At 36.3% G+C, this 13,857-nt stretch overlaps 1 protein-coding gene across 1 annotated transcript in view; it reads right to left on the bottom strand.

Annotated features, from left to right (window-relative positions):
* Positions 1-249: 249 nt before the first annotated feature.
* The window catches only part of ndc1 (NDC1 transmembrane nucleoporin), a 63,137-nt gene continuing 49,529 nt past the window's right edge, over positions 250-13,857 (bottom strand). Inside the window, exons 15-18 of the mRNA XM_028811241.2 lie at positions 7,229-7,292; positions 5,670-5,770; positions 1,887-2,047; positions 250-982 (exon numbers count right to left, since the gene is read on the bottom strand). Coding sequence (XP_028667074.1) covers positions 919-982; positions 1,887-2,047; positions 5,670-5,770; positions 7,229-7,292 — 390 coding nt within the window. The 3' untranslated portion in view covers positions 250-918. The remainder of the gene's footprint in view (positions 983-1,886; positions 2,048-5,669; positions 5,771-7,228; positions 7,293-13,857) is intronic.

Below are 13,857 nucleotides of genomic sequence, written 5' to 3'. Positions count from 1 at the left end.
ATGCAGTGTGTAAAAGACATCAAGCTTGAGCACGGTCATTTTTTATGCATGGTCAAGTTCTCCCTAAAGACGTTCAGTACTTTGTTTTAAATTACAGTATTATATTTTAAAGGTACATGCATTTGCCAGGAAAAAATGGATACTAAAGTCCATTTGCTAGAAAAAAACAGAATGAATTTTCCATAAATTGCATACCATAATCTGCTAGTTGTATATGATGGTCTACATAATACAAGCAACTCAATGATATTAAAAATTCGTCATATACTGTATATTTATTATACAATTGAAAAAATAGCAATTATAGAACACACTTAATACATAACAGAGCTGTTTTCACAAATCCTGCAGTTTAGAATTTGCTACATTTGTAAAATATGTTGGTATCCATTTAATTACAGTATACATAATTCACACAAACTTGTTACTGTACCACTGAAGAGTACAAATGTAGAAAAATTCTTAAAATGCAATGGGACTATCTGAACCGAACAGTAAGAGGCCTCAGATTACTAAACTATATACAATTATCTTCTGCCTCTGAAAATTTATTGTTGCTATTTTCAATTCAACAGGCTACACCTGCTTAGTAGGTGTGCTGTAACATTTATTAAATAACCAGTATGCTGCCTCAGAAATTTCCCCAAATGCTTTTATTATAGAGATGAACCTCTTGCTAAACATATCATCCCTAACCAGGTCTAGAATATCAGCTACTGCACAATTTACCCATATTATATTAAAATTATAAACACTAATACTTTAATTCATTCAACATTTAAAAACTCAGCTTTTTTGGAAGTGCTAAATCAAACAACACTGGTGTTGTGATTTAAAAAGTAATACCAAAGAAAAGACATTCATCAGAAGTATGTGGCAGCTCCTAGTTGTATTATTTTTCTAAAAAAGGATAAGTTTTCATTCCTTGTAATCCAAAAACAGCTGTAGCCTTTTTCGGTGTTCTTCTGACATCTGAACTGCACTATAGTAAAACAAGAAATTAATGCATAATCACAATCATTTACCTTACTCACGCATACTCTAATTATTTTTATGTTCTTAGCTGGGATACACAAAATCAGCAGTAAACGAGGCTGACAAAAAATTAATGGTAAGTGAAAAATATTTCATTACTTCAGCATTATTTGAAACATCACAAATTCTTTGAGTTACATTTCTAAATAAAAAAAAACAATTTACAGTGCAGTGCCTGTTGATGTCCATTGGCTTTTGCCTGATAAAATAATATAAACATTAAAACCACTGAGTCAGATCTTACCTTACCGAGATCAAAGAATAAATCACACAAAGAGGTTAACAGTATTGAAATTTAATTATATGCCTAAAACAAAAAATGTTTTATATCATGATTTATTTAAACAGTGTCTTTCACATTACAACAAGATTTATTACAAAAGGAAATTATGTGACAATTGAAAAAACAACTATAAAATATTATTTTACTGTGCAGAACTAAACACATTGGAACCAATGCATTCAAGAAACTAAAATTTTTTAGAATTTTTATTTGTCCTAAGCAAAAATAAACATTTCACCGCATACTGCTTTTCAATGCATTTCAGAGCGAGAGGTGACCAGAGATAATTGTCTGCTAAATGTTAGCATTAATGTTTATTAGGCATAGTAGACACATACAGGCAACTGTAAATGATCAGAAAAAGCAGGCTTTTTAAAGTAATTTGGCTTAGATTGCACTGTAGAATACTGCAGTGGTTTTTGATGATTCTTTGTTCTATGACAAGAAAAAAAAATATTTGGTATAGCAAAAGGCACAGCTGATATAATTTTAAAAGAATCTTATGTAGACAAAATGTAAACTTGACACATGAATAATTTATCTAGATAGAGATGAATTCAAAACTTACGTTAAATGATCACCGAAGGTGCTGGTTATTCTGTAGATGGCAGTTTTCAAAGCAGCTCTCAAAGCAAATCTGAGAGTTTTATAAGATGCATCAACAAGACTTCCTGATGTTCTCACTGGCTTGCTGGAGGCATGAGGTAGCTTAAAATGTTTATCCACTGCCTAAGAATAATTAACACATAAACAGTACATTACATTAAAATACTTTTTTTAATCCAGGCAGTACTTGCTATTGATTCACAGCTTCAGGGCATAGGGTTTAATTCTACCAATGGTCAATATCTATCTATCTATCTATCTATCTATCTCTGTGTGGATTTGGACATTCTCCTTGTGCCTACAGGGGTATTCGGTATTACCAGCGAAAATTTGGTTTCTCTTGCATTTAAAGACATTTATGTGAGATTAAGGGGACACTCTATATCGAGCACTCAGGATAGACAGTGTGTGTGTGTGAGTCCATCTCTGTGTCTTCAGATCAGTGCCCCATCCAAGGATAGGCCCTCATTTGCAACGAGTGAACTATAGACACTATGAAAGATGGGACTTTACTTGCTAACAAGCTTTGAATCAGCTTCCCATCAATATCATATGCATGTTGAAAATCTGTAATTTTTCATGGAGCATTGGACCTGGTTAGATATTCCAACAACTTTTATTAACTTAACTATGATACTGTTAAAACGTTGCTCCTTTGGTATTTAGGTTCTAGCCCAATCTACAATCAAATACTTTTATCAGTGTCACAAAACATTTTTCTCTCTCAAGCGCCTATCAAATGTGTGCTGTTAACCATTATGATGTACTGTGCTACATGTACCATTTCTTTCTCAGGAAAAGGTAGCTGTGAAATTAAGAACAGGCATAACTATATAGATGCTACCTTTACATAGTGGAAAAATCTTGGCATTGACTAAAAACCTGATCAAGGGAATTATTCAGATGCATTATAGAAAACACATAATGAACAAAAAAAAAAAAACACAATTTCAAGCAGAAAAATGTGGTGTCCAAATTCCTAATTATTGTAAGAATAAGTTAAAAAATTTTAATACACACAAAACAGCTTGTAATAATGTACAACTCAGTTAAGAGAATTCACAGGTGGACAAAGACTATGTTGAAAAAAAGTTGAGTCAGATATATACAGTACTGTGCAAAAGTTTTAGGCAGGTGTGAAAAAATGCTGTAAACAAAGAATGCTTTCAAAAATGGAAGTGTTAATCATTTATTTTCATCAATCAACAAAATTCAGTGAATGAGCAAAAGAGAAATCTAAATCAAATCAATATTTGGTGTGACCACCCTTTGCCTTCAAAACAGCATCAATTCTTCTAGGTACACTTGCACACAGTTTTTGAAGGAACTCAGCTCGTAGGTTGTTACAAACATCTTGGAGAACTAACCACAGATCTTCTGTGGATGTAGGCTTCCTCACATCCTTCTGTCTCTTCATGTAATCCCAGACGCACTCGATGATGTTGAGATCAGGGCTCTGTGGGGGCCATACCATCACTTCCAGGACTTCTTGTTCTTCTTTACGCTGAAGATCGTTCTTAATGACTTTGGCTGTATGTTTGGGGTTGTAGTCCAGCTGCAGAACAAATTAGGGGCCAATCATACGCCTCCCTGATGGTATTGCAAGATGGACAAGTATCTGCCTGTATTTCTCAGCATTGAGAACACCATTAATCCTGACCAAATCTCCAACTCCATTTGCAGAAATGCAGCCCCAAACGTTCAAGGAACCTCCACCATGCTTCACTGTTGCCTGCAGACACTCATTATTGTATCGCTCTCCAGCCCTTCGATGAACAAACTGCCTTCTGCAACAGCCAAATATTTCAAATTTTGATTCATCAGTCCAGAGCACCTGCTGCTATTTTTCTGCACCCCAGTCCCTATGTTTTCGTGCATACTTGAGTCGCTTGGCCTTGTTTCCACGTCGGAGGTATGGCTTTTTGGCTGCAACTCTTCCATGAAGACCACTTCTGGCCAGACTTCTCCAGACAGTACATGGGTGTACCTGGGTCCCACTGGTTTCTGCCAGTTCTGAGCTGATGGCACTGCTGGACATCTTCCGATTTCGAAGGGTAATAAGCTTGATGTGTCTTTCATCTGCTGCACTAAGTTTCCTTGGCCGACCACTGCGTCTACGATCCTCAACGTTGCCCATTTCTTTGTGCTTCTTCAAAAGAGCTTGAACAGCACATCTTGAAACCCCAGTCTGCTTTGAAATCTTTGTCTGGGAGAGACCTTGCTGATGCAGTATAATTACCTTGTGTCTTGTTGCTGTGCTCTTGCCATGACATGAAACTGTCTTCCACAACCTCACCTTGGTAGCAGAGTTTGGCTGTTCCTCACCCAGTTTTAAGCCTCCTACACAGCTGTTTCTGTTTCAGTTAATGACTGTGTTTCAACCTATGTGTGAAATTGATGATCATTAGCACCCGTTTGGTATAATTGGTTGATCATACACCTGACTAGAATCCTACAAAATCACTGACTTTGTGCAAGTGTACCTATAAGAATAGATGCTGGTTTGAAGGCAAAAGGTAGGAACACCAAATATTGATTTGATTTAGATTTTTCTTTTGTTCGCTCACTTTGCATTTTGTAAACTGATAACAATAAACAATCATTATTTATATTTCTTTGTTTACATAATTTTTTCACACCTAAAACTTTTGCACAGTACTATATATATATATATATATATATATATATATATATATATATATATATATATAAAAAGCTTTCTGGCGCTACCATTTGGTAGAAGATTAGTTCTCAAAGAAGGTCATTAAGCAAATATGCCTCTTTTCAGATATTAGAAAATCATATTGATTTATAAAATGCCAGGCCAGTTTTGTTATTTCAGTAAATTAATGAAATTGGTAATAACCTATTTTCGGATTACATTTTTAGCTTACTTATTCAACCCAGGACCAGTGCCAAAAAAGAGCTCAGCAATATCAAGCTATAAAGTAAGTACCAACCCTTGAACAGGAGCCAGTTTATTACAATGAACATTCATGCAATGGGCCACTTTAAGATACAACAAAAAAACCCAAAAAACTATACACATCTTTGTAATGTGGATGGAATGACAACCTGGACAAAGGATGGCAAAAACAAGTCATTGGTGAGCTAATTAGGATTTGCTAATGAATCTGACAGTATGTTTTTGGATGACATGGATGTCAGAGCACCTTGAAAAAAAAAATCCACATAAACACAGGAGAAAGTACAAAATGCTCACAACCACAAGGTGAAGATTCAATGCAAATCATCTGGAACTATTAGACTGAAGTGCTAATCATATTGTCACAATGCCATTCTATTTTGACTAGCAGGTAATTGCAAATGCCTTTAAACAGTGAAACAGTTAATTTGATGGCCTGGTGAGAATGTTCCACATATTTAATTCTGAGAAATCTCATTTGAAACATGAGTGATAAGACCAGCTTCAGTTCATGAGTAGAAAATTAAAAATGGTACTGCATGCCAACTCTCAAAAAAACAAATATCAGATGAAAGCTACACAAACATTTAATTTAGGAGGTAGACTGAGCCTCTGATGAAACTGAAAGAATTAATTCACACTATCCTTTAAACAACAAACCAACAAATGGGATAGCTTGAACATGATAATACTAAAGTTAGGAATGATGTAAAATATTACAGTATTACTGACTTATTAATTTAAAACATTTAAATAAACTAGGATTAGTACTATTCTGAGTGCTTTCATACATTTCTGGTCAAAATAATGTACTCTCACCTTTTGTAAATTCAACATAGAACTGAGGATGTCAGGAAGTGTGGTCTGCACAACTCCAAACTTGTCTTCAGAATAGGAAGCTGCTACCAAATGAGACAACCCTGTTGAGAAATAAAATCAACAAAATTATGTTCTTAACTCAATTTAAAAGACATCACTAATCTTCAATGAAACTTGTTAAAATTAAATCCATACCCTCTTTTTGCATAAAAATTATGAAAAGTAACTGAGCTCCATTAGTAATAAGGAATATTACATGGTGCTCCTTTGTACTATTTATGCTACTAGGAGATGCACATAGCACCAAGTAACATCACTTTTCATCCTTATACTGGTGACTAAAAACTCTTTTTTTGAGGAAGGTGCAACAAGAGTATGGAGCTGCTGTGTCCCATTAGGTTTATTCATGTGTGAAGTGAAAGTTATGCAAGTCAAATCTGTTGAAAGTGGATGCAAGACACCACCAATGGTGTATCTCATGACCTCTACTGCTTCAGAAAAAAACAGAAAAACAAGTAAAGCTGAGGGTCTCGGAGACTTGCATCTGTGCTGTTAGTGTTTGATGTTGCCCATCTAGAATCATCAGCCTGCAACTGCAATCTGAATTCTCATTTGGACTGTATTTAGCTTGGGAACCCAAGTACTGAAAATTTGCCGTTTAATCATGAGGCAGTCTTTTCCAAACTAGATGCACCGGAATGGTCTGCAGTGGAGTGGGATGTGTTCAAGTTAAAATTAGCACCTCGTAAATGTAAACATAAGCTGGAAAAAAATTCTTTATGTTTAAGTGTGAAGTAGATTGCCCAATTGGACGAGCTACAGAAGTTAGAGAAAAAACAAGAACAAATAATTTAGTGCCTCTTGCGAGTGTTTTACCAGGAACAGCTTATTGGCAGGAGAATAAGCAGCAGATTCAAGGCATGCTGGTGCGATATTATCTGCTAGCTGGTTTCAGAGTGACTAGACATACTCCTTGAGGTGTTGAAGGGGCTGTACACCAAGTCTGACTGAGCATTGTCCACGTGTAATATAACTTCGGAGTTTTTTTTATTTATTCTATCATAAAAACTAATGTCATCTAGTGAGCTTCTTCATAAACTGAAAAAGTTTAATCATTCAATAGACTATAAGGAAGGATGCTGAGAAAACATTAAACTTATGGTAAAATGTTTCATTATTATAATTGACAAAAGTACTCAAAATGGAAAAAGTCACATTACATTTCTGAGGTCATCAGTTCTAATGTACAATAAGACTATATGATTCAATCTCTCCCTCATGTAACTTAACTAAAGAACACAGTAAAAATTTGTCCGTTTTGGCCCAAGTTTATCATTTTCCTCCAAGTTAAAAATAGTTTAAAAGATTTCCAATGATATACCAATATAAAAATCAGAGGAAATTAAAGTGTCTTACCTGTACTTTAAGCATGAAGCAGCAGTGATGTTGAACAATAGATTACAGAGCAGTTCGTAATACATGTGTTTAGTTATAACAATGACAAAATGATCAGAATGTTACGCAATTCTGCTAAATCTATGACAGAAAAACATATTTACCTTCTAGTGCCCAAATATGAGCTTGGCTGTCTGCAAAAAGTGCCTGACTGGAAGCTTCAGGTAGCTATAAAAAAAGAAATAAAAAAGTAAAATTAAATAAAAATGTTACATGTGGCCAAATATTATTTTGAAGTGACTTCTAGCGCAAAGAGGGGAAAAATTTCACAATTATATTTAAATGCTAATTGATACTGTAAATCATAAACAGAAATATTATGCACAATTGCACATCTAAGGTCGTTCTTTTCTGCTACAGTTTTGAGCTCATAAACTGTATCTCAACTGTATCTTTTAAGCTCACAACAGCCCTCCTGAAAGTATTTAATGACATTTCTCTCATTACTGACTCAGGTGGAGGTGCAGTCCTTGTCCTTCTAGACCTTTCTGCAGCTTTTGACCATGAGATCTTCCTGTTGAGGCTTGAACATCAGGTAGGGCTTAAAGGGGCTGCTCTTAACTGGTTCAGGTCATATTTTAGTGGTAGACACTTTTCAGTGTCTTTCAATTCTTCTTTCTCATCTACTGCTTCTGTTAAAGTGGTGTTCCTTAGGGATCCATTTTGGGACCTATTTAATTTTCTATATATCTTCATCCTATAGGAGCTATTTTCAGGAAATTTAATACTTCAGTTATTCTGATGATACACAGGTTTATATTCCTTCGGCTGCACAATTGTCATTTTGAACCAAGATCCTGGATGGCTAACAATTTTCTTGATCTCAATCAAAATAAAATAAAAGTGATGAGAGCTGGCCCTCCTGCCAAAGCTCAAATTAATATCGAACTTCTCGGCCCTTTTGCAGGTCCATAATCTTGGTGTCATTTTTGACAATAACCTCTCTTTTAAGAAACAGATCAACTCTGCATTCAAGAGCTGCTTTTTCCAGCTTTGTCTTTTAGCCAAGATCAAACTTTTTTTTTCTCCTGGGAACTTTAAGAAAGGTAATCATGCTTTTCTCGGCTTGCTGCAAATGGTCTTCTGGGATCAGCAAATCCCTGATGATCAGGTTGCAGTTTGTTCAGAATGCTGCTGCCCGTTTTTTGGTTGGAGCAAGGACGTTTGATTCTGTTTCTCCAATATTAGCTTCTTTACATTGACTTGAAATTTTTGTTGCTAGTTTTTAAATCATTATACAGGCACGTTCCTGCCTACTTATCTGAATTTTGTCTTTTACACAAGCCATCCAGAGAACTTAGATCTACCGTTCAGTTGCCTCTTATGGTTCCTTGTATGAAGTGTAAAACTAAGGAGAAAAAAAGCTTTTGCAGCCTCTTTACCTATTCTGTGGAACTTTTTACCTCATTACATTAAGAAGTCACCTTCAATTGAACTGTTTAAATCTAGATTGAAGACTCATTTCTATTCTCTAGCTCAGGGGTCTCCAAACTACGGCCCGCGGGCCGAGGCCCTCTCATCCGGCCCGTGGAGACTTTTTTATCTACGGAAAAAAATTACGGAAATTTACGTGTATCCTGCCAAGATCAGCCACCGCTTACGTGGACGTTACGTTTTTACCGAATTAAAATAGAGGCGCGCAGTAGTGTGTTATGTTTTTCAACCGATCACTACATTGCAAAACCTTATTCACTGCTTACTTTTTCTACTTCTGTTCACAGTCAGTGAGATGATATAACGCCATCTAGTGGCAGAGTTTTTAAATGGTTTGCTGCTTGTTCAAGACTTGATTATTTTGATCACAGTTTGCCAGTTGCAGTTGACTGCTGCGATGAGGAGGTGTTGGTGTCAGTTAGCGTCTAATTGCGAAACATGTTGCACTCTATTTTATTTAGTGATAATTTCCTTCGCGTAATTACTTACCAGTGTGTATAAAGTATTGGGAATGTCGTTAGTTTAACAAGAATTTTCCGAATATTCTGAAGAGGAAACATTACAAGGTACAATCTCTCTACCATAAGTGGATATATTTGCAGACTATATTCAGGTAAGTTTAACTTAAGAAATCATAAGAATTTTTAAAAATTGTTTCGGGTCATTTGCAGCTATAATTGCGACGAAATTAGTTTGCATAATCAGGTTTTTTGAGCGATATTGTGTGCAAGATACTTTCAGTTTCACTATTTATTCATGTTGAAGTCACTTTATTTTAGTGCCCAACGATGGCCGAGAAGAGGAAAAGAAAAATAGACGATGAGTGTCGGCAATTTCAAGAAGAATGGAGTTTGAAATACTTCTTCATCAAATCCTGCGAGAAAGCATTGTGTGTGATTTGCAACGAAGCCGTGGCTGTGATGAAAGAATACAACCTGCGCCGTCATCATTGAAGCAAACATCAGGAGAAATATGCACAATTGGAGGGTAAAGTTCGTGCCGAAAAATTTTCTAAATTACAAAATCAACTCACATCTCAGAGGGCATTGTTCAGTAAATCCTCAAATGAAAATGAATCCTTAACTAAGGCCAGTTATAAAGTTGCCTACGTCCTGGCTAAAAGTGGCAAACCGTCTACAGATGGTGAAGTCGTGAAGGAATGTTTGTTGGAGGTGGCTGAGGAACTTTGCCCAGAAAAGTCGAAACAATTTAAAAATGTAGCTTTGGGTGCAAATACCATTGCCCGCCGTGTTGCAGACATAGGTGAAAACATTGTGACTCAAATAACGAAAAATGCAAGCAAGTTTCGCCATTTTTCAATTGCAATGGATGAATCGCTGGACAGCTGTTCCACCTCTCAACTGCTTGTGTTCATTAGAGGTGTGGATGAAGACATGAACATAACACAAGAGCTGGCTTCCCTACATAGCATGTATGGCACTGTTACCGGAGAGGATATATTCAATGAATTGAAAAAAACATTTGCTGATTATAACTTGGACTGGACTAACCTCAGTTGCCTGACTGTTGATGGAGGAAAGAACACGAGTGGCATAAAGAAAGGCTTGGTTGGACAAGTGAAGCAGATGTGTAATGAGAAAAACATTCCACAACCAATGTTCCTGCACTGTATTATTCACCAGAAAGCTTTGTGTGCTAAATATGTGGGCATTAGCAGTGTACTGAATCCTGTGGTGAAGATGGTGAATTTAATAAGGTCACATGGGCTCAACCATAGACAGTTCAGAGACATGTTGAAAGATACTGACACAGAAGCGCAAGATTTACCATATTACACAGCAGTAAGATGGCTAAGTTGTGAGAAAGTTATGAGCAGAGTATTTGAATTATGAAAGGAAATAGGCGACTTCCTGGAAAGTAAAGGCAAGCCACAGCCATTACTATCTGATGAAGAATGGGTATGGAAATTGGCCTTTGCTGCAGACATAACTAGTCATTTAAATTTTCTGAACCTAAAACTACAAGGAGAGAAAAATCTAGTTTCTGATCTATACACCCACCTAAAGGCCTTCAGATCTAAACTTGTCTTGTTTTTGGAATAAGTACAGGCCAACAACTTGACGCACTTTCAGCAGTGCAAGGTCTTCATGGCTGAAGCAACAGCTGAGTTCCCCACATCATTTGCATGCGAGATCATCAAAGACATCCAGCTGCAGTTTCAGGAGCGGTTTTCTGACTTGGATTCAAAGGCAGAAGAAGTGAGACTGTTTCAAAACCTATTTGAAGCAGATGTGGCCAGTTGCCCAGATGAACTGCAGCTGGAGGTCATTGAGTTGCAAGCAAATGACTTCCTTAGGGACAAGTTCAAAGGAGGACTGGTGGGTTTTTACCAGTTTTTGCCCAAGGAAGACTTTCCTAATGTCAAAACTTTTGCATCAAGGTACCTTTCAATCTTTGGAACAACATACTTGTATGAACAAATATTTTCAAGAATGAAATACATGAAGAACAATTTGAGAACAAACTTGTCTGATGATAATCTCAGGTCACTGTTGATATTAGGGACATCAAATCTAAAGCCAGAAATGTCTGCTATTTTGGCATCCAGGAAACAATTTCACCATTCCCACTAATACAGGTGTTCATGTGTAGTGTATCAATGTGTTATTAAATAATAACTGAATAAAATAATATTAAATAAAAAATTTAAAAACAACATCTATGTTTTGATTCTTTTTTATTTGGACCTCGAGTGTGTAGTCGGCCCCAAACTGCTGTTTGATAGTTAATGCGGGCTGAAAAGTTTGGAGACCCCTGCTCTAGCTTTCAGTGACTTTCACTGATACTGATGGTTGCCCTACTCAGTCATATTCTTTTTTTTCTCTAAATCACTGCAGGCTGTATTTAATTTTAATTGTACTTTATTACCATTTAATTTATGTTCATTGTATGTTTTAATGTAAAGCACTTTAGCTACAGTATTACTGATGATGTTTTAAATGGGCTCTATAATTAAATTGACATTTTATCTAATTTATAAAATAAATAATAGTGAAACAGCATTAGTATAAATAGTGCTGGGCAGTATACAGGTTCATACCAAAAACTGTTTTTTATTTTTGTTATGATATGGATTTTTCTTATACCGGAACACCGGTTTGAATTGCCTAAACAACGTTCGGAATGTGGCGCAGCGGGAAACTGTTTAAGGGGGACCTTTTCACTGCTACACTGCTAAAAACATACAACGGAGTACATGCGTTAGTAAAGGCGTTGCGCGGGGGCTCTTTTTCACTGCTACACCGCTAAACAGGCATACACGGAGTATATGCGGTAGTGGAGGTATTGCGTGGTGAAAATGGACAGAGAACATTCCGAAACTGAAGCTGTAGCAGACGATAAAGTTGAACATGATGACACAGAAGAACTTTTGCTGGGAAAAGGAGTCATGTCTGTTGTCTGGAGATACTTTGGATTTAAAGGGTCGGATGTGGACCATTATGTTCAAATGTGTAAATACTGTTTCTATACTACTAGTTAATACTGCAAGCCAAGTTGTACTTGCTTTATTTTTTTCAATACTGTGTAATGTACCTGGGTACTGTGTAATAGTGTGACGACATGTTGACTTTATTCTCTCATAAGCATCGAGATTAAAGTGACTTTATTCTCGACATTTCTACTTTGTTCTCGCCATTTATGTCGAGATTAATGTCGGCATGTTGACTTTATTCTCGTAATTTGTCATTAAAGTAGAACATCGTAAACTAAAGTTCATCTTAAAATGAATATTTAATTTACTAGATTTTCTCAAACCCCATCGTAAGTTATGTAGCACATTAAATGCTTTGTGTTATGTTCCCCGAGCCATGTTAAACTGACTTCCTCTTGCACTAAGAGGAGGCGCAGGCAGCACACAGAATACATCAATTCCATGGTATTCCTGCTCCCTGAACATTTAATTTTCATGATGAAATGCATTAAAGCATGTATTAATCATGTGAGGGCACGGTGGCGTGGAGGTTGCTCTGCTGCCTCGCAGTAAAGGGGTTCTGGGTGTTCCCTGCTTTAAATTTTCATGCTTTTCTGGTGGGTTTACTCGACATGCTTCAGTTTCCTTTCATGTAGGATGTGGGGTTTTGTTATGCTCTATTAACCCTACTAGTGTATGTGTTACTCGTATTCACCCTGCGATGTGCTGGCACCTTGTTCAGGATTTGCTCCTGCCTTGCACATAATGCTTGCTGGGATGGGCACAATCCTGAATGGATGGCATATTTAAACATGTATAATGAAATTTTTTTTTAAAGTTCTGAACACTCCATGGTCTAAGTTTATAACTAAGTTTAATTTCACAACGACATTTATCGTGTGGTGATTGGTTATGTGAAGGAAGAAAAAGGATAGGAACTTGGGGTTTGGTACGTCAGATAGAGACAGCATGCATGCAATAAAGAAAGCTTGCTTAGAAGAATATCCATTGATTTCCATGTTCATGTCTCCGACCACCAGATCACGAACCCAACATTTACACAATATTTAAGTTAAACCTGTGCAATACCCATTCATACATCCAGTTTTTTGAAGCCTCGTCACACCTGCCATAAAGTTTACACTGAATGTACACCTGGGGACCCCTTACTGCGAGGGAGCAGCACTACCGTTCATGTTTAATACCTGCTTTAATGCATTTCATCATAAAAATTATATCAAGTAGTTATCTTTGCATTATAAATTTTCAGAGAGCAGGAATATCATGAAGTGAATGTATTCTGTGCAGCGATCACTGCTGGCGCCTCCTCTTAGTGCGGAGGAAGTCAGTTTAAGAAGCGCTTAGTGATTAACAACTGGGTCAGGGAACACAACACAAAGCATTTAATGTGCTACATTAACGTATGACGGGGTTTGAGAAAATCTAGCAAATAAAATATTCATTTTAAGATGAAGTTTAATTTACGACATTCTACTTTAATGACAAAATAAACTATGAGAATAATGTGGAAATGTCGACTTTAATCTCGACATAAGCGTCAAGTTTAAAGTGGAAATCTTTAGAATAAAGTCAACATGTCGACTTTACTCTCGATATGTAGTTTTTTTTTCTTCACTGTGGCCTTAATACGCTTCTGTAGGGCAATACCACAAATAGCATTATAAATGCAAGTTGCAGTTTTATTATTTATGTATATATCTTAACTTGAAGCAAGGTCCATATTAATGCAGTTTGCCTAAATGGTGAGATATCTTTACCAACTGAACCATCAAGTTGCACTTGTTTTATTTTATTTTTATTTGGTGAATACTGTGTAATGCACCTGGGCTTGAAGTAATAGTATTA

This window comes from Erpetoichthys calabaricus, chromosome 10 (assembly GCF_900747795.2).
Source record: "Erpetoichthys calabaricus chromosome 10, fErpCal1.3, whole genome shotgun sequence".
Classification (NCBI taxonomy): Eukaryota; Metazoa; Chordata; class Cladistia; order Polypteriformes; family Polypteridae; genus Erpetoichthys; species Erpetoichthys calabaricus.
This window is presented reverse-complemented; position numbering and strand designations above follow the sequence as displayed.